Below are 22,230 nucleotides of genomic sequence, written 5' to 3'. Positions count from 1 at the left end.
TTCCCTCTTCAGTCTAACCTGTTGGAGAACCACTGTAGGAGTCACCATGACTCTGCATGTCACTTAAACACACTGGGGACAGTCTGCATAGAGCTTTTCTGTCCATAAGCAGCTCTGGCTCTAACATCTTACCATATGGTTCAGAAAAAAGAAGTTACAAAAACATTATCCCAGGCTTAATCTTACTGCTTCTGTTATACATAAATTGAGAAAGATATTGCAAAAATCAGATTAAATGCATTACCCAAAAGACCAGTTTGGAAATAAAGTTAAAAATAGGTTGGGAATGTTAAAAAAGAAGAAGGTACATTTACATAAAATATAAAACTAGAGCTTATTTCAAATATTCACAAAATGATCTAAAAACACCAAGCTTCACAAAAGCAGAATTCCTTAATTAACATTTTGTCATAGTTAGATCCTTATAAGGGATTGAAAGTCTTATTTATTTATACTATAAAATGTCCTAATGTAAAGCTAACATTCCATAAATATCCAATAGAAGTCCACATGGCTTTTTGTCATGGTTATGCTATATTGTGTCAAGACGAGCCTTCTGTCAAAGAGATTATTAATGAACCTTCTGTTCTAGCCATGTATTTCAGATGATCTGTGTAGCTTCCTGGTTTAATCCCTTAGTTACAGTGATCGGTGATTACATACTGTCATGGCTAGGTTGTCATGATAGACCGTTCAGTCATGGCATGTTGTAATGATTCTTCAGTGCATTTACTCTAGTGGTGATACTGTTTCATGATGAAAATTTGGTCCCGGTTATACTGTTGTTTCATTATCACTGTCAGGTTGGTGATATGTTGGAACATTTGTGTAATTGTTTTAGAGTAATACAAGAGGAACCTTATGGCATGATCATACTGTGAAGTTTCATAATGAGCATTTCCTCATTTTTATGCAGCAGTTTACGTTTTGGAGAAACAAAACTGGAGATATTTGTAGCGATCATTTACTGTTGAACTGGAGTTGCAACGTTTCATGTCCTGCCAAAATCCACATTCAAGCCTTTCTTAGCTAAACTGCTGTAAAGAGAGATGACCTCAGTAACGTCTGTTAAACAGACAGTCATGGTAATAGCCATTTGTGATATAACTATCCTTGGCATTTGAAAAATATAAAATTTGACAACATCATGTTGACCAATTAGTCTTATCTTGAAAGGCAGGATTTAAATTAACTTAGTAGGGGTGAACTGCTTAGACAGGCCCCCTTTGTCACCTGTATTTGGGTATAGGTACAACACTCCAACTAAAGACACTTCCCATGGTTTTACATCTGTGGAGCTCTTTTCTTGGATTGCTGCTGTAATGTAAGACATAGGATTACGCACAGTGATTATTGGTATCATGATTTGACTTCAGTCATACTATGACTTTTAATTCACGTTGGCTTTCATGAAGTGGGAATTTTAGCATTTTGAAAACACAGTGACTCCATAATGCACAATATCAATGCAGCAAAAACTGGTTACATTGTGCAGGGGTCACTGTCTGGGTATTGGATCCTCTCAGTCTGATTTGTAGAGTTTATCTAGAAGTGAGCTGAGGTATTTTCATTTGCAGGAACACAGAAAGACTGTGATTTTCACTATACGGTTGTCATCTCAAGTCATAGTATGGGCACATTTTATTTTGGGAGCAAATTTTAATCAATAGCTGTGTTGGTCCGAGTGCAGCATGCTGGGTTGATTAGTAAATTCTTTAGGCCCCTTCGACCCCGTGCTTTCTTGTGTGTGCTGTGCTTATTCTGTCGTGACAGAACAGATGCACGGTTAGTTGCTTCTTCTATCTGTAGCTCCAGATGTTTTTGGATTGCATGCCCAAGAACTTCAGGGTCTACTGAGGCACCATATACTTCCCATGTCATACCTTCTTCATCCCACTTGACTTCTTTCACTGGAGACTTCTGAACCACTGGCTCCTGAACAAGATTGATTTCCGGGTACATATGTGGTGTCCTATCAGTGAGTGGTGAACAAGGAGTACTGGACTCGCCAGTTTGGACTGCCATGTCCCTGAACTGTAGTGTTAGCTCTTTCAAAGATGTCATGGTGCCAGCATCTCTGGTCCCCCTGTGTCCAGTTCCTTTCTGTTGGGGATTCTCTATGCTTGCATTCTCTTTCATCTCTGTACCTGGAATAAGACAAGTCATCACTCTCTTGACATCCAATCCTGTCTCACTGACAGAAGAGACCAGCCGAGGAAAAGTCATTATTCCAGAAAGGGACTGGGCATGTGCTGGACAGCAAGGCATAGAGGAGCTCGGCTTTCCGCATGCATCTCCTGAACTGACCACACGTGAGAGCAATTGAACAGGTGCAGGTATAGGCAAGGAGTGGCAAAATGCTGGGAAAGTTCCTTCTGAGTGAGTATGATACGTTTCTGCACATAACATGGAGGTTTGAACAGGGGACCCATCCCCTTTGTGGATTCCAGTTTTTTGGTTACATAATGCATTGGGGACACAGAGGCCCAAAGCCTGAGGTTGCTCAAGAGGAACACTGTTTATGGGACTCCTTCTACAAGAACTGCTTTGATGTCCTTGAGTGGCACATCCTATAGCATCCCAGTTACAAATCCCCATATTAGGAAAGGTTATGCTGCACCCAGGACATGCCATCTGCCTCTCTTTACTAGAATACAAGCTGTCTGAGTGGCTCCTGTGCACTGGAGGTTTACTTGTTTCAAGCCACCTTGTTTCCTGGCATCTGTCACTAGAACTGAGCTCTGTGTTGCTAATCTGTGCACAAGTTGACACTTGATCAGCTCTTAAATGGGGGATCATATTTAAGGTTGTGCTGTTGATAGCTTCTGGACTCGGAGAACAAGTCACTTTTTTCTCCATGGTGGAAGCTGGGCACAGTGAAATCGGTACAGTGATACTTTCTGAGGACCCCTGCTGGTTGCTTCTCACTTCTCTCTGCTGATGACATACTCCATTGCTAAGGCTTTTTTGAATATCTTGACATTTCTGTTCAAGTTCTACAATACCCATGGGCCCTCTTAGGGTGTCTGAATAGCTTTTAGAAAGTGGGAAAAAAGCTTGATCCATCTTGTGGCAACTTCCACTGGAACATGCTAGCCCTTCTGAAGCCAAGTTAGCTGAGAGTCTTCTGTTGTTGGCTGCCATCTAGCAAAAATACCTACAGAGAAAAAATAAATTGGCATTCAATGTACATAGATATATTAAGAGTTAGTAAACAAGCTTGCTGCAATGCAAAAAGCATTTTCATTTACACTGTTTGTGTCATTCACTCCCATGCATCCCTTTCTGTTCCAACTGTTTGGGGTGGTGAAGATACAAGAGAAGATATTATTAAGGCAAAGGGCCTGTCAACTGCTGCACAGACTAATACAAAGCATCCACATTCATGTAATTCAAGGCTTCCAGTTAACATCCATTTCAAGAATGGGAGGAAGCTGTCTTCGTCTTTGATGCTATTAGCAGGCTCATCTTTAGAAAGGCAGACAATAACTCGAAGAATTAGCATAGTGACTTATGATTGTGAATTATTTTTAACATCTGCCCTCTTGGTGCTTCAAGACCCATTATAATTAGTGATTCCATCTGCAATGGTAGTACACCTTCAACCTACAAAACATAAGAATCCAACATTTTTCTTTGCTTTATACTGGGTGAACATCAGGCAATTGGTATTACTTTTCAGAATGTACTTTATAGATATTCACTTATCATTTAACACTAAGGTTACTAGATAATGTGAACAGATGCATTTATATAAATTTAAAGCCTTACCTTCATTATGTTTGTTTTTAATTTATTGTTCTTATACAAAGTCCTACTCATATAATTATTTTTATTCTCCATCTGCTTGTCATAGAAGAGTGCCTACTCTACTCTCACCGGCCACCCTATTAGGTGCACCTGTTCAACTGCTTGTTAAGGTAAATATCTAATCAGTCAGTCACATGGCAGCAACTCAATGCATTTAGGCATGTGGACACTGTCAAGATGACCTGCTGAATTTCAAACCGAGCATCAGAATGGGGAAGAAAGGTGAGTTAAGTGACTTTGAATGTGGCATGGTTGTTGGTGCAGAATGAGCTGGTCTGAGTATTTCAGAAACTGATGATCTACTGGGATTCCCACACACAACCATCTTTAGGGTTTATAGAGAATGGTTCCATGAAAGGAAAATATCCAGTGAACAGATATTTGTTGATGTCAGAGGTCAGAGGAGAATGGCCAGACTGGTTCGAGATGATAGAAAGGCAACAGTAACTCAAAAACCACTTGTTACAACTGAGGTATGTAGAAGAGCATCTCTGAAGACACAACACATTGAACCTTGAAAAAGGTGGGCAACTGCAGCAGGAGAACACACCAGATGCCACTCCGGTGAGCTAAGAATAGGCAAATGAGGCGACAATTTGCACCACCACCAATTTGCTCACCAAATTTGGACAAGAGAAGACTGGAAAAACATTGCCTGCTCTGATGAATCTTGATTTCTGCTCCGATCTTTAGATGGTAGGGTCATAATTTGGTGTGAACAACATGAAAGGATGGATCCATCCTGTATCAGTAGTTCAGGCTAGTGGTGGTGGTGTAATGGTGTGGAGGATATTTTTAGCACACTTTGGACTCCTTAACACCAACTAAGAACCGTTTAAATGCCACAGCCTCCCTGAGCATTTTGCTGGCCAAGTCCATCCCTTCATGACCACAGTGCACTCATCTTCTGAAGGCTACTTCTAGCAGGATAACAGCTCAGATCATCTCAAACTGGTTTCTTGAATATGGCAATGAGTTCACTTTACTCAAATGGCCTCCACAGTCACCAGATTTCAATCTAATAGAGCACCTTTGGGATGTGGTGGAAAAGGAGATTCACATCATGAATGTGCAGTCAACAAATCTGCTGCAGATGTGTGATGCTATCATGTCAATATGAACCAATTTCCCTGAGAAATATTGGAAGCTCCTTGTTGAATCTATGCCATGAAGAATTGCTGCAGTTCTGAAGGCAAAAGGGGGTCCAGCCTGGTACTAGCAAGGTGTGCCTAATGAAGTGGCTGGTAAATCTATAATTGTTAATAAAATGATACGGATCATGATTGCATGCTGGCTCCCAAAAATAAATATAGCAGAATTGGACAGTTATTTCTGAAGTACACCTAATTTCCATTCATCCATCCTTCCATTATCCAACCCACTATATCCTAACTACAGGGTCACGGGGGTCTGCTGGAGCCAATCCCAGGCAACATAGGGCACAAGGCAGGAAACAAAACCTGGATGGGGCACCAACCCATTGAAGCACCTAATTTCCTATTTTATTAGTTGTAATTCTGAAAAAATCATGTCTTTTACAACTGATATTTCTTGTGAAAACAGCATTATTGCATTATCTGTCTGTAAGGGCCATTTTTATAAAGTTATGAGTTAAACTCATATTAATGTTTTCTTAATTTGAATAGAATATGAATTTCTTCCCACAGGTATACAAAAATTTTTTTTTTTTTCAGGTTTTTTGAATGGATTTAGGGTATTTCGAGGTGCTGAATTCAAAAATCCCATTACTTTTGCTGAACTGGTTCTAGTTTTTGAGATAATGGACATCCATGAATATAATGCATTCCCCCAATGCGACTTGTGTGATAACAAATGCAATAGCTTTTGGTCTGTCTTTTGACTCTATAGTAGTGTCTTAGGTAATGAAATATCCCATTTTGTATTACAATTTGTAGGCCTACAATGCTATAAAAGCGACTTTTTGAAGCCAGAATTCAACAGTGATTTTGCAGAGGAAAGAAGTCGGCTACAGTATAAGTTTGTCAACCCAGTCTTGGTTTATACCCAAAAAGTTCTGTCTTAATAAGTATATAAATAGATAGATAGATAGATAGATAGATAGATAGATAGATAGATACTTTATTAATCCCAAGGGGAAATTCACATAATCCAGCAGCACGTACGTATACATGTAAAAATTATGACTTCATCAAGATGAGGCTGCATCAACCATCCTGATGTATTCTGCTACATTTGTGGAGAGTACATGGTTGAAAAACAAAGAAGAAATATCACAGACTTTGTGCATCGAGTATACCTGGCTTATTTTGGAGTACAGCTTGGAGACCAGAATAAGTCTTGGGCACAACATATGGTTTGCAAAACATGTGTTGAGCACCTACAACTGTGGACAAAAGGTGAAAGAAAAAGTTTAAACTTTTACTTTGGTGTGTCAATAGTATGGAGAGAACCGAAAAACCACCATGATGATTGTTATTTTTGTGTTGTAAAGATTAAAGGCTTTAATCGTTACAAGAAAGCTTGGTGAGATTATCCTGATTTGGAATCAGCAAGACAACCTTTTCCACCAGGATATGAAGGTGATGGAGGAGAGATATCAAGGCAGATGGGTCATACACATGATGGCAGACTACTGTTGGATTCTCCAACGTGATTGTCCTGATGACACACATAAAAGGAAATCGCATAAACAGCATTTTTTGAAGCATTGACATTAATAACAATTAATAACTAACTAATATTGTATTAAATAATCAAATCACACATACTGTAACTTTTTTCCTGTCACAGTTAGATATTTTTATTTTTTATGGTATGATGTTAAACTTTTATTTACTAGTTGTAACTAAAATAAAAATATTCTTGCAATTCTGAATGCTTTTCAAACATATTGCGTTAATTAATTAATTAACTATTAAATATCTCAGAAACTAGAGCCAATTCGGCAAAACCAAAGTCATATTCTTAATCAGCACCATAAACTTAATATAAAACCGTTCAGACATTGTTGGCACCAAAATCACTGTATACCATGGACAACGGTATAGTCTTTTCCCCCTATAAGTTAGTAAGAGATAGAACCTTCTTACTATAACTAAGAAACAGTTTGATGATAGGTTTAGTTGTTGTTTAGAAGAGGTACTTAAAAGACCCATTTTCTACTCAGAGATGGGATAGGCATTCAGTTTTTTGACCGTCGTTTTGAAATAGTTCAGAAATGTTAAGTAAATAGTAATGATTTGAGATGTAACAAGATTTAAGCTTTGAACTGAACTTTTCTTAAAATTAACTGTTTTCTTTTTTTGCTATTTTAATTTTCTTTTTTGTGTGAACTGTTTTACTTTGAAACTTAACTAAACTTTTAAAAACGAAGATATTTTGTCTGTGGAATCATTTCTACGCGTCAGACTTTTGTGGAATCCCATTTTTTGAGTTAGAGCTGCTGAACTTTGGCAGTTTTGGAAAAAAGCAGCTACATTTTTGTCAGAAAACTAGCCATCTGAAGGCGTTGAACTCAAACTGGAATCTACCATCTGAGGATAGAGGTCACTTGTGCCCAGAATTTGTCAACGAAAGAAAAAGAACTGAGTCATTCCAAGGTACTGTGCTCTTATCTTTTATCTCTGCATTATCGTAAATGAAAGCAAGTTCGCCGTACCTGAACTTGAGAAGCTTTAAGAGACTGAGATATTATACAAGACATTGTGGATGATCGGTTGTGCTTTGCCTGAGTCATGGACACCTCGCTGTAAGGAAGCCGTCTGTTGTCAGAGCGTTCAACTGTGACGTTTTCTTGCTGTCAGGAAACGCTCTTTCAGTTATTCAAGTTATTCAAGCTGCTGTCATGGCTACGTCTAAGCATCGCTCAAGTGAAGTTGGGAGTGATCTGAGTACGGACTCAAAGCCAGAGAATGTATTTGGAGACCTTAAAGACCATATAAATCATAGGAAAGATCAGCTTTCTGTGTTTATGACTGAAATTGAAAGCCTTAAAGATATTAAAGAAAATAATTTAGAAGTAGCAGAAAGGTTTGCAATATTTCATGAGATGTACAGTCAGATTGAGGGTCTGAATGAAAGTTTGCTATCAACGCTAAGTAACGAAGGCGCAATTAAGAAACAGAAAAAGACATTCGCAGAAAGCTCTAAGAATTGGAACAAATTTATTGACACTACAGTGACATGGCTGAAAGATACAAATAGCCTGTTAACACACACATCTGACGAACAGCTAGCAATTGCAAGAACGTGATCACACAAAGTCAAAAGTACGAAAGGCGTCTCCTCAGTTAAAGCACGCTTTGGATATTAAATGTGACTTTTTTGCTCAGAAAACCGCTGCCGCATCGTCACCTTCCTCAGCAGTTTTGGTTGAACAATCGACACTTGATAGTGTCCTACAAATGCTACATGAACTTAAAGTGGAAAGACATGAACAATCCACAACTAGCGGAAAAATCGACACTCAGAGCTCCAGAAATGATATACTTGACGTACTAGCGCAGAATCAAATTGAATATCAGAAGAATCAAGCTGAATGGCTAAATCGTTAACCCAACAAAAGATAGTTACTGTTCCACCACCTCCAGCGCCGCATGGTGAAGTACCACACAGACAGGTCCCTTTATTTTCAGGTGACCTATTGGCTTATGCAGACTTTATCAGAGCCTTTGATCACGCTGTAGGTGACGTATTAGTAGACCTACAAGACAAAATGGATTACTTGATTTAATTCACAAGAGGTCCTGCTCAGGATTTAGTTAAAGGATGTACGGGACTGCCAACACGTCGAGGTTATGAAAAGGCCAGAAAGCAACTCGAAATTTACTATGGCGATGAAGTATTCATAGCTGATGCGTACATAAGTAAGGCACTGAAGTGGCGTCAAATAAAACAAAATGATGGGGAGGCCTTGAGAGACTATGCAACCTTTCTTGATAACTGTATGGACTTCATGACCAAAGCAAGAAATAGAGCGGCATTTAATAGTAATGAAAATATCTGTACTATACTCTCAAAGCTCCCATATTCTCTACAAAATAAGTGGCAGGACATAGCTTATGAAATTGAAGAAGAAGAAGAAAGACAGATAGACATTTGCGATTTAACTACCTTTTCACTTAAACAAGCTAAGATATTTATGTATCCTATATATGGCAGCACAGAGAAAAAGGAAAAGACAGACAAGGTTAAGTCTAATCTGAAGTATGGACAGAGATCAGGAGGTATCTACACTACAAGTATACCTGATGCTGCTGAAAAGGGGACTCAAGAGATCTTTGTCAAAAAGACTATTAATGATACCTGTGCATTTAAAAAACCTTGTGTATTCTGCAATGGCCAACATATCCTTGCTCGATGTAGTAAAATCAAAGAACTGCCACATAAAGAAAGAATTGGCTTTTTAAAGTCTAAATGTTTATGCTTTCGCTGTCTCAAACAGGGGCATCTTGGTAAAAACTGTAAAGAAAGAATGAAATGTCAAACATATTCTTTTCAGCACCCAGACATCCTGCACATCTAAAAAGAGAGTGGAACAACATCTAATGCTACAGCCAGTGTGGCATCATCTGCAGAAAAGGAAACCGAGACTGGAACTTGTGCCTTTACAAGTGCTTCCCATTAAGGTAAAATCTAAGAAAAGTTAAAGGTATATGGAAACATGCGCCTTTATAGACCTCAGCAGTACAGTAACAATTTGCACTGAAAGGCTCCAGAGACAATTAAGCCTTCAAGGGAGAAAAACACAAGTATTCCTCAAAACTATGAGTAATTATAATGATGATTCAAAGATGCTAACCCAATGTTCTATCTTATCAGATTTACAAGTCTGTGGTCTCAATGATGATGACTATATTGATTTGCCAAAGGTCTTTACACAGGTCTCCATTCCAGTGAACAGAGAAAGAATTCCTCTATAAGAAAATATCGATAAGTGGGCATATCTTAAAGATGTACATCTGTCTCATATTGACTCTGAAATTGATCTTTTAATAGGAATCAACTATCCAGAAATCTTCGAGCAGTTATGAATCACACCTAGCCAAGGAGGTGGACCTCATGCTATGAAGACTGCACTTGGATGGGTGGACCTTACAAAGAGATAGATGACCTCGCAAAACAAAACGGTAAACTGCCCAAGCATTCAATCGTGTGTCAATAACAGAAATTGAAGATATGTGGCTGCAACAGTATAACACAGATTTTCCAGAGCGCAGTTGTGAAGAAAAAGAGGAAATGTCGCAGGAGGACATTAAGTTCATGCATATAGCCTCAGAATCTGCGAGACTGGTAGGTGGCCACTATTGTTTAAATTTGCCTTTGAAGGATGAAACACTTAAAATGCCAAATAATCACTGTATTGCTGAACAGCGTGCTATTGGACTCAAAAGTAAACTCAGCAAAAATTCAGGTTTCCACAAAGACTATAGACCCTTCATGAAAGACATTATTTCCAAGGGTTATGCTGTCAAGGTATCCAAAGAAAGCCTGAATTGCAATGAAGGCAGAGTGTGATACATCACACATCACGGTGTGTATCATCCAAAGAAAAATAAAATTCGAGTGGTCTTTGATTGCACTGCCACCTACCGGGGGATTTCACTTAATGAACAATTATTAAAAGGCCCTGACCTAACTAACACACTCATTGGCGTCCTTACAAGAGTCAGAAAGAAGCCAGTAGCCTTAATGGCAGACATTAAGTCAATGTTCTACCAAGTTAAAGTACCAGATAAAGACACTGATTTTTTATGTTTTTTATGGTGGCCTGAAGGTAATCTAAGTAGAGACCTTGAAGAATTCAAAATGATAGTACATGTTTTTGGTGCTACTTCTTCACCCAGTTGTGCTTCTTATGCTTTGCGTAGAACAGCCCAAGATGCCAGAGATACATTTCCTGAGGAAGCTGTTAACTCCGTTCTCAATAACTTCTATGTGGATGACTGCTTAAAATCAGTGGCAACAGAAGAACAAGCAATAAAGCTGACAAAAGACCTCCAAGCTCTATGCCACAAAGGGGGATTTTATTTGACTAAGTGGGTGAGTAGCAACAGAGCAGTTTTATTGTCTATTCCTGAAGAAGACAGAGCTCATGAACAAAAAGACTTAGATTTGAGCCACAGCCGGCTTCCCACAGAGCGTGCCCTGGGCGTCCAGTGATGCACAGAAACGGACAGTTTCAAATTTCAGATTAAGTTACAAAACAAGCCCGCTACAAGGCGTGGTATTCTGTCTGTTAGCTCAGTCTATGATCCACTTGGTTTTCTAGCAACCCGCCTTACTGCCAGCAAAGCTTATTCTAAGAGACTTATGCAAAGACAAATTTGGGTGGGATGTAGAACAGTGGCGTAGCTCGAGTTCGTGCCGCTCGGGGCAGGGCTTCAATTTACTGTCCTCCAACATATCTGAATATATTAAACTATTTAAATAGAAAATTAAAATGACGTATAAAGAAAAATTAAGATAAATTTTGCATGATTTATTCATATATAAAGAAACAGCAATCATTTTTTATATATATTTATAAGCATCAGCTAGACAAGAATATAGTATAGACGCACTGATAAGCCGTTTTCTAGTTATTAGTTTAATATAATTACGCTACGAAAACCAGAACCAAAGTAGGGTACAAGTGATTGGTGGGGATGTATTTTGCACAGAGCAAGAACGCATTCGGATTGATAACGAAACGAAATTATAAACTGTAAATTAGTTGTTTATCTTCCTAGAAATTATTATCGGTGTAATTTTTTAAAATTTTTGTTATTGCCTCATAAATTTCAACTGCTGTGTCTGATTCCGTCACAGGAGGACAGTCTGAACATTACTTTTCAAGCATTTGTGGTTAAAAATCAGAGAATTTGACCATTTTCATTCATGAGTGATATTTTTCCGAACCCTGCTGCTTACACATGAATTGTACTGAGCCTTTTGGCCAATAACGCCGTCCCCAAATATGTGCCGCCTGGGGAGGACCGCTCCCGAGCTACGCCACTGATGTAGAAGTAGAGGTCAAACACATTCAGAAATGGAAAAAATGGATGGATGATTTGAAGTTACTTACAGACTATAAAGTAAACAGATGCTTCAAACCTTCTGGGTTTGGAACCATAAAGACAGCTCAAATGCATCATTTTACAGATGCCAGTGAGGATGGATATGGCACTGTCACTTACATTGTCTTAACCAAAAAAGAGGGCAAAAAGCATTATTCATTCCTGATGGGCAAATCAAGAGTTGCACCTTTGAAGCAGGTCACGATTCCAAGATTGGAGCTGACAGCAGCCGTTGTGGCAGTCAAAATGGACAAAATGCTAAAAGGTGTACTTCAAATGCCCTTACAAGAGTCTACATTTTGGACTGACAGCACCACAGTGCTAAAATATATTTCAAATAAAAACATTCGATTCAAGACCTTTTTTGCCAACAGAATCTCCGTGATCACAGATCATTCACATCCTTCACAGTGGAGGTATGTCACATCTGCCCTTAACCCGGATGATCAAGCATCCAGAGGGCTAAACATAGAAAACTTTCTCAAAAGCACCACATGGTCGCAAGGCCCAAATTGAAGCCCGAGCGGGACTGGCCAAAAAAAAAACAGATCAACTGAACGATTCACTCTTTGAAGATGATCCAGAAGTTAAAACTTGTGCAGTCAACATGACAAGAATAGAGGAGGCAACCGAGCCCACCAACAAACTAATCACTTACTTTTCAGATTGAAGAAAGCAGTGGCTTGGTTCCTCAAGTTTAAAGACATACTGCTACATTTAGGAAATGAAAGAAAAACATTTCAACTAGAAGTCAGTCAGACAGAAAGTAATCCAGAAGAACAAAAATCTCTCATCGCAAAGTACATGAAAAGGTACAAACGGACCTTAAAACCAAGTCCAATTTCTCTAGACGACTTAGTTAAAGCTGAAACAGAGCTTATCCGCCTAAGTCAACAACAAGAATTTCCAGAAGAATTAATGGCTTTAAAGAAAAAGACTTCTGTTAAAAAGAACAGTCAAATCTATAAACTTGACCCGATCATACAAGATGGAATACTGAGAGTTGGAGGATGACTCTGCAAAGCTGCAATGCCAAAAGAAGCTAAACATCCTGCAATTCTTCACAAGCAATAACATGTTGCTTCTCTCATATTGCAGAACATTCATAAACAAATCAGACATTGTGGGCTGAACTATGTGCTCGTACAATTATGCCAGAAATACTGGATACCTCAGGCAAACTCAGCTATCAGAAAAATAATTTCAAGGTACACAACGTGCAGAAGATACAATGCGAAAGCAAGTGAGCAAAAAATGGCAGATTTGCCAGAAGATCGCCTAGCACCCAACCAACCACCGTTCACTAATGTTGGAGTCGATTATTTTGGCCCTTTCTAGTCAAAAGATGACAAAGTCTAGTCAAAAGTTATGGAGTAATTTTTACGTGTTTAACTACCAGAGCTGCACACATAGAGATTGCGCATAGCTTAGACACTGATTCCTGTAACCAAGCCATATTATGATTTATGAGTAGAAGAGGACAAGTTAAAATCATGCGCTCAGACAATGGAACAAATTTTGTTGGAGCAGAAAGAGAGCTATGAGAAGCTACTAAAAAATTGGAACATGCTATGATGCAGAAAGAAATCAAAGATGGATTTTCAATCCACCAACAGCCTCTCATCAAGGTGGAGTGTGGGAAAGACAAATCAGAAGCATAAGAAAGATCTTAAATTCAACACTATACCAACAAACACTCGATGATCAAAATTTTAATACAATGATGTGTGAAGTTGAATCAGTACTCAATAACAGACCCCTTACAAAGACATCAGATGACCCAAATGATTTGGAAGCACTCACACCCAATCACTTGTTATTAATGAAGACACAACCTGAAATACCACCTGAACTCATTTCAGAAAATGAACCATACCCAAGAAGACGCTGGAAACAAATTAAACACATGGCTGATTTCTTTTGGAAAAGATGGACTAAAGAGTATTTACCAATACTTCAAGAACGTCAAAAATGGCTTGCACCAAGAAGAAATTTTGAACCAGGGGATGTCGTTTTAATTTTAGATAAAGCTACACCCCGTAATTCACGGGTAATGGGTCGAGTCATCAAGACTATTCCAGACGCCAAAGGTGCAGTCAGAAGAGTTTGTGTGCAGACCAAAACCAGCACGCTGGACAGATCTGTGAATAAACTTGGCCTACTTCAAGAAACAGCCAATGTTTGAAATAGGAAATTAAAAAAATGTTTGTTTGCAGTGTTATTGCTAGTGATTTGAAAACAATAGCTAATGTAAAAGTAAAATAATTGGGTCATATTGAAGTAAAGTATAGTAATTGTCTCCGCTCCTGCATAGCCAATTAGGGGCCGGAAATGTAAGAGCCAATTTTAGAAAGTTAAAGTTTTCAGTTAAACTCATATTAATGTTTGCTTAATATAAATTTCTTCCATAGTCATAGACAATGGTATAGTCTTTTCTCCCTATAAGTTAGTAAGAGATAGAACCTTCTAACTATAACTGAGAAACAGTGTGATAATAGGTTTAGTTGTTGTTTAGAAGAGGTCCCAGTACATAGGGACGTAAAAGACCCATTTTCTACTCAGGCATACAGTTTTCTGACCATCGTTTTGAAAGTAAATAGTAACGATATGAGATGTAACAAGATTAAGCTTTGAACTGAACTTTTCTTAACATTAATTTTTTCTTTTTTTTTTTTGCTGTTTTATTTTCTTTTTTGTGTGAACTGTTTTACTTTGAAACTTAAATAAACTTTCAAAAACGAAGATATTTTGTCTGTGGAATCATTTCTGTGCGTTAGGCTTTTGTTGAATCCCATTTTTTGAGTTAGAGCTGCTGAACTTTGGCAATTTTGGAAAAATGCAGCTACACTGTCTATTTCTGAAGATACTTAGTCAAATCTACAGCCATAGGGCATCAGATATTATTCCTGAGAACAATGACCATGGGGTGGCAAAGTGGCACAGTGGTAGTGCTGCTGCCTTGCAGTAAGTAAATCAGGGTTTGTGTCCCAGGTTCTCCCTGTGTGGGACTTTACTGTTATCCCGAGTCTGCGTGGGTTTCCTCGATGTGTTCCTGTTACCTCCCACAGTCCAAAGACATTCAGGTTAGGTGGATTGGTGGTACTAAAATAGCTCTAGTGTGTGGTTGGGGTGTGTATGTGTATGTTCTTCTTGAGAAAGGCTGTAAAGGGTTTGTTTCTCCCTTGCACCCTACACTAGCTGGGATAGACTCCAGCAGACTCTCGTGACCCTATTCAGAACTAAGCAGGTTAGACAATGACCACAAACTTGGAATTGACCTAACACACAAGATAAGATTTTAGGATGGCTAAAAATCACTTTTCTATAAACAACTCCAAAAATGTTGTGGAAATCAAATTAAAATTCTTAATTCTGCAATAGAAGATGCCAAATCATGGGCACCTTTGATTAGGAAATCAAGGAACAAAAGATAACAAATGATAATGGCTATTCCACAGGGAATTTTAAAAAATAAGATGAATCCAAAAAATTCAGTTGTTTATATGGGAAACTTTCTAGGCCAGAGAAATGTTCAGTAATTTATAGGTGTCTCTCACTTGACAGAATGTTCTGTCACTGCCATTTACATAAATTATGGAAATGTCAAACATGCTTCTAACATCAGGTAACAAATAATATTTTAAAGCATGCTTAATCCATTTCAGGGTTGTGAGGGCATAGCACTGTGTGCAAGCATACAACAGGGTCAGACTGAATGCCAGTCAATTGCATGGCTCTGTCATGAACAAACATTCACATGGTTAATTTTAAATTGTAATCTAACCTAATCTACTCATTGCTGGTAATGTAGAAGGAACAGTGGAAAACCTGGAAAAAAAAACACACACACACACACAGAGTTTACAACTACATGGATAATATCTGATGTATGGCTCAAACTCAACTTCAACCATTGTGCTAACATGCCACCATCCAGCAATTCATGTCATGTCATTTTCTAACCCACCTAATCTAGACCAGGGACCCAGTTAGCATAGGGCTCAAGGCAGGAACAACCCCCAAAATGCCAGTCCATTGCAGGGCAAACACACACAATCACACATCCACACAGCAAACAACTACTAGGGACAATTTAGTGTCACCAGTTCACATATGTGCCTTTGGACAGTGGGAGAAAACCAGAGCACCTGGAGGAAATTGACACAGATACAGGAAAACATGCAAACTCCATGCAGGGAGAGCCTGGGACATGAACTGTCGTATCCTTACTACGAGTCGGCAGCACTACCATCACATAAGAAGAATAATTTTGGAAACCAAAAATTCAGTCTGGAAGTCTATAAAATTAAATAAATAAGGCAATTAAAAGGGTGGCGCATTGGGTTGCGCTGCTGACTGTCATTTAGGAGACCCGGGTTCACTTCCTGGGTCCTCCCTGCGTGGAGTTTGCAAGCTCTCCCCGTGTCTGTGTGGGTTTCCTCCGGGTACTCCGGTTTCCTCCCACAGTCCAAAGACATGCAGGTTAGGTGCATTGGCAATTCTAAATTGTCCCTAGTGTGTGCTTGAAATGAAAATTATTGCAAGAAATTATGTCTTAACCCAAGAGAATTGAATGAAGCAATTTTGTTACAATGTTAGTGTGGCTGAAAGAATCACTTTAAAAACGTTAAAACCTTTTTTTCTAGATGCTAGAAGGAAACAAGGTCATGACTTATGTTGAGTTGAATAACCTGTTTATATTAGCATTTGTGGTCGTTGGCCGGGACCCTTACCCATGTGGAAAGCCTTCATAATGAAAGGACTGGATTGCTTGGTGGCAGCCCCCCTGGGTTGCTACAGTGCCAAAGATTCCCATAGGGCACTCTGGGAATTGGTATTTGTTGGCTCAGCCCTGTTGGGGTTTGAGGATGGATCCAGGGAGTACTGCAGGGGCTAGGGAACCCAACATTGTTGGGCTTCCACCTCACCCCGATGTGCTTACGAACTACGCTTTTGAGATACTGCAAGTATTCCTGGTGTTACATAAAAGAAGGCCGCTGCCACAACTTGGGGAGCCAGAGTTGGGAGAAAGGAGATGAAGCTTGGTGGAGGAGGCAGAGGAAGAGAAGACAGTGAGATACAGAGTGATTTATTGTCATTGTGCTTTGTAACTGTGGCTGTGGTTGGAAACACTCGTTGGAAGGGTTTCCCACATGATAAATCCTCCTGTTTGCTGTGACTTCTGTCCAAGCCTGTCTGTGTTGGGTGTTTGGGTGGCCACACATTGTTCTTCTTATTTTGTTGAGTTCTCCAAGATATAAGTAACTAACTTTATAAGTAAAGTTAGACCGCTTATATCACTGAAAGATGCTGAGAAATTAGTTCACGCGTTTGTTTTCAGTCGACTAGATTACTGTAACACACTCCTCTCAGGACTACCCAAAAAAGACATAAATCGTTTGCAACGAGTGCAGAATGCAGCTGCTAGAATCCTAACTAGGAAAAGAAAATCCAAACACATTTCTCCAGTTTTAATGTCACTACACTGGTTACCTGTGTCATTCAGGATTGACTTTAAAATTCTGCTTATGGTTTATAAAGCTTTAAATAATCTCGCCCCATCTTATATATCGGAATGTCTGACACCTTATATTCCAAATCGTAACCTCAGATCCTCAAATGAGTGTCTCCTTAGAATTCCAAGAACAAGACTTAAAAGAAGTGGTGAGGCGGCATTCTGCTGCTATGCACCTAAAATCTGGAATAGCCTGCCAATAGGAATTCGCCAGGCTGATACAGTAGAGCACTTTAAAACACTGCTGAAAACACATTCCTTTAACATGGCCTTTTTATAACTTTATTTTAATCTTAATTTAACTTAATCCTGATACTCTATATGTTCAATTTCCTCAAAATAACTATTCATGGTGGCTCTAAAATCGGTACTGACCCCTACTCTCTTTTCTGTTTCTTTTACCGGTTTCTTCGTGGTGGTGGCACACCTACTCAAAGCTTCATGATGCTCCAACAATGATGGATGGATTAAAAGACAGAACTCTACGTGACCATCATCATCATCAAGCCCTTCCGTGAGAACCCTAAATCCAAAGAGGACTGTTTCATTTATGTTAGGTAGAATGCCCAGAGGGGACTGGGCGGTCTCTTGGTCTGGAATCCCTACAGATTTTATTTTTTCTCCAGCCGTCTGGAGTTTTTTTGTTTTTTCTGTCCCCCCTGGCCATTGAATCTTACTCTTATTCGATGTTAATTAATGTTGATTTATTTTGTTTTATAATTGTGTCTTTCATTTTTCTATTCTTTAATATGTAAAGCACTTTGAGCTACTGTTTGTATGAAAATGTGCTATATAAATAAATGTTGTTGTTGTGTTGTTGATAAGTTAAAATTTTTAGTAAAAAGTGTCACTCTGAATCTGTGGACTTTGTGTAAACTGAAGCCAATCTGCGTTTGGAGCCAGGAGTGAGTTAGAAAGCTTTTCCTGTATCAGTGTCCTTATATTATTTATGAAGAAAAACACTACTACATTCTTTAATGCTGAATTGTAAGCATGTTGTATAGTTGGTAATGATCATTTAGGGCTGGCAGAGGCTGTAAATGACTCTGCGAGGGTCACATTTTTAAAAAATCAGTGGTGCTAGAGATAGTATCTTTATGATAATTTATGAAGAAGGTATGGTAGTGCCTACATTTGAGGGCTGCAGTGGCTGGAAATTATCTTCACAAACCTGCAATAAGTACATTTTATTTTTATTTAGAGTTCTTGCTTTGTATGGCATATTTTTCTTTTTTGGCACTCTTAGAATTCAAAATGAATTTTCTTGAGGAAACAACCTAAGTCTTCAACAGTATGTATACTTTTAAAAGTCAATTAATCAGACACTTGTCTTCAAGAATTCCTTACAAATTAATCCTGAGTTGTCTCATCAGGGATTTGAGGTGCCCAGATTGCCCACAGATAGCATATCTCCCCTTGAACCTGGAACATCGAAAGACATAAACCAAGATAGTCAATGGTGAAGTTGGAAACAAACTGCAAAGCAAAGGTTGTGTATCAAAGGTGCCCAGTGTTTTATTTCATCAATAAAATGTTCCAAAAATCAAAGTGTGGTGATCTGTGTGAGATAAAGTCAATGAATAAATAAATATGTTAAGAATCAAGAAGACATCGGGCTGTCTTTTTCTTTTCTTTTCTACCAGTTCAGCATGTCTTTCTCCCTCTATCTCTTTAGCTCACCTGTCTGGTCTTGCAACCAGGCCAAGACGCTAACAGCTATGGTCCTTCTCTCCAGATCTTGTCCTAACTTCTATCCCCCGGTTGGACCTCTTTCTTGCCTACATCCTCCTTGGCATCTACAGGATCATTAGGAGCCCACATAATCACTCCCTGCTCCTCCATAGTGCTCACACATCTGATTCTGCCCTACTAGCCACTCCACTTGATTACTTTCTTGCTTCTCCCCTTTCTAGCCTATCCAGACTCTTTTATAGTCCTCTAGGCATAGTGTCCTAATTATGACCTGTGGACAGTAAAGGAAGAAACTGCAATCAATCATGCTCTTTCACATGTAAGCATGACTAGCTCCAATCTGCCCCTTAAACACCCTGTGGTCACATGATCATGCACAAACACAGATCCTGAGTTGTGCCATTTTTATTTTAAAATGCCTACTCCATGGGCTCCTGTTGTGTTGTACCATGGGACCTTAATTCCTAAAAACTAAAGCTAAGCAGGTCAAGGCAAAACCATGCAACTCTGTCAACTGTAATACTTTCATACTATCAACATTTGCTAGATTTGTAAGAAAAGTAATATATATAGTGTTAGGTTAAAGTAAACCTATCCATTAATTTACCAAACTATCCAGTTTTAGGGTCACATGGAGTCAGGAATAATACCAGGACACTCCAGAATGGTGACTCAGAGGCTTAGGATCTGTGCTGGTATCCAGAAGGCTGTCGGTTCGAATCCCTGTCACTGCCAAAAGAGATTCTACTCTGCTGGACCCTTGAGCAAGGTCCTGAACCTGTAATTGCTCCATGGGTGCTGTACAATGGCTGATCCTGTGCTCTGACCCTAAGGGGTATGCGAAAACTAACAAATCCCTAATACAAGAAATCGTATATGACAAAATAAAGAACAAAAAAAAAATTATGCCAGTCCAACCCAGAACACAAACATGCATAAACCCTTATATCATGGAAATTTACAGATGCCAATTAACATTCACATTTTCATAATTTGGAAGAAGCTAGAGAAAAGCTCCCATAGTTAGGAAGAAACTATATAAACAATGATACAATAATATTGAAAAATGGGCAAAGCCAGGGTTTGTGTGTATGTCTGCATGTTTACCCTCCAATGGATTGATGCCCCATTCAGTGAGTGTTCCTGCCTTGTTACCCTGCATTTGCTGGGTAAGGATCCAGCTTCCTTTCAACTCTCTTCAGGAATACATCAAAAGATAAATACATTGTTTAATAAGGTAACATGTTAAATGAAGGCAAGAGTAGATGTGTTTGTGAGAGTGCCTTACAGTAGATGGGCACCTGGTGTATTGATGGCTGTGCTGTGTGCCCTGTGCTAAGATCTGGCCTTGTCACAATGCTACACTGAATAAGTCAGTATGGACAGTGAACAGATGGATGAATGACTCCTTTTTTGAATATGCTTTATATCGATAAAAAAACTGTGGTGTAATGCTTTACATGTTGACAAATATAATATAACCAGTAACGGCGCACTGCATGATAACTTGTAGTGAATATACTTGACTTGAGCATTCATAGTTTTCATATTCTTTCTCTGTAGTTTAGCATTCGTTTGCTCAGAGTTTGATGCACTTGCTGCTTCCTGAGCAGCTCTTCTTTTCTCCACCCTAGCAGCCTGCTTCTTCTCTTCTTTCATCAGCATCTTTTCACGTTAAAACTGATTAAGTCAGTGTTTGTGTTGCAATTACTTAGTATGTATTCTTTAATTTTTCACTTAAGCTGGCACTTAAGTCTTTAATCTGCCTCAAGAATGATTTAAGATATGAAGAGGTAGGGGAAGTGACGGTGAAGATGGTAGGGATGAGAATGGCGCCCGCACGCATACGCCGCATGGCCACCCTGCTGGCCACTGCCGAAAGTTGATGCTAAAATAAAATAAAATAAAAATAAAAAGAGGAATAACCTTGAACCCTGAAAGAGGATAGTAGACGTCACGTAGTATATGTGTACCAAATTTCAAGTCAATAGGTGAAACGGTTTGCGAGCTACATTTGATTTTAAATCCTGGACAGACAAACAGACAGCCACGGTTGCGTATTATATATAAAGACCAGTAACGGCGTACTGCACGATAACGTGCAGTGAAAACACTTGACCTGAGCATTCCTAGTTTTCCACCTCTTTCTCTGTCTCTGTTAAGCATTCGTTTGCTCAGAGGTTGAGGCGCTTGCTGCTTCCTGAGCAGTTTTTCTTTTCTCTACCCTAGCAGCCCGCTTCTTCTCTTCTTTCGTTGGCATCTTTTCGTGTTAAAACTGATTAAGTTAGTTTTTGTGTTGCAATTACTTTGTATGTTTTCTTTAATTTTTCACTTAAACTGGCACTTAGGTCTTCAATCTGCCTCAAGAATGATTAGCGAAGGTGGTAGGGAATGAGAACAGCGCCCATACGTTTGCGCCGCATGGCCGCCCTGCTGCACGCTGCCGAGAGTTGATTCTACAATAAAATAAAATAAAAATAAAAAGAGTAATAAAAATCACCCCGAAAGCCGATAGTAGAGGTCACATAGTATATGTGTACCAAATTTCAAGTCAAAAGGTGAAAAGGTTTGCAAGCTACAGGTGATTTAAAATTCTGGACAGACAAACAGACAGCCACGGTAGCGTATTATATATAAAGATTACTTTGAGTTTCCGACACCAATACTTACCCCTGTTATTTTTCATTTCATTGGCCTTACTAAAATTTCTGTATTTTGAATTTATTTTCCTGATTGTTTCTAGTGTGCAAGTGTGTGCCGAGATACTATCCAGGGTTTGTTACTATTGAGCTCTAGTGCTGTTCGGAAAGGCAAATTCTGTAATGGATAAACCAGGTGCAGGCAATGGAAGGATTCTAGTGTATTGAATTTAATCTTTGTGTTATTATATTCATTTTCCATTAATAAAAAAGGAACAAGGTGTTATCTTTAAAACTGACACAAATACTGATGAAGAGCACAATAAACAGAGGATTGTTTTTCTGCATATTATTTGTATATTCTTATTAGTACAATTTCAGTAAGAACTACTAGCCCAGAGTATACTGCACTATAGTGTATCCATAGTGGATTTTATCAATCTAAAATAAAGTCACACGCGTGTCTGTTACACTTTTTTAAAATAATAACAGCAACTGCAGTGTTGAAGCCTGAGCATAGATCCAGCTGTGGTTT

The 22,230-nt window shown here is 38.9% G+C and overlaps 1 protein-coding gene across 3 annotated transcripts in view; it reads right to left on the bottom strand.

Annotated features, from left to right (window-relative positions):
• Positions 1-284: 284 nt before the first annotated feature.
• The window catches only part of si:dkey-191g9.7, a 68,099-nt gene continuing 46,153 nt past the window's right edge, over positions 285-22,230 (bottom strand). For all 3 annotated transcript variants that reach the window (XM_039767931.1, XM_039767929.1, XM_039767939.1), the window contains one exon: positions 285-3,157. In XM_039767931.1, coding sequence (XP_039623865.1) covers positions 1,660-3,144 — 1,485 coding nt within the window. In that variant the 5' untranslated portion in view covers positions 3,145-3,157 and the 3' untranslated portion in view covers positions 285-1,659. The remainder of the gene's footprint in view (positions 3,158-22,230) is intronic.

Source organism: Polypterus senegalus, chromosome 1 (genome assembly GCF_016835505.1).
Source record: "Polypterus senegalus isolate Bchr_013 chromosome 1, ASM1683550v1, whole genome shotgun sequence".
In the NCBI taxonomy this organism is placed as follows: Eukaryota; Metazoa; Chordata; class Cladistia; order Polypteriformes; family Polypteridae; genus Polypterus; species Polypterus senegalus.
The sequence above is the reverse complement of the archived record's forward strand: the minus strand, read 5'-3'. Positions and strand labels throughout refer to the sequence as shown.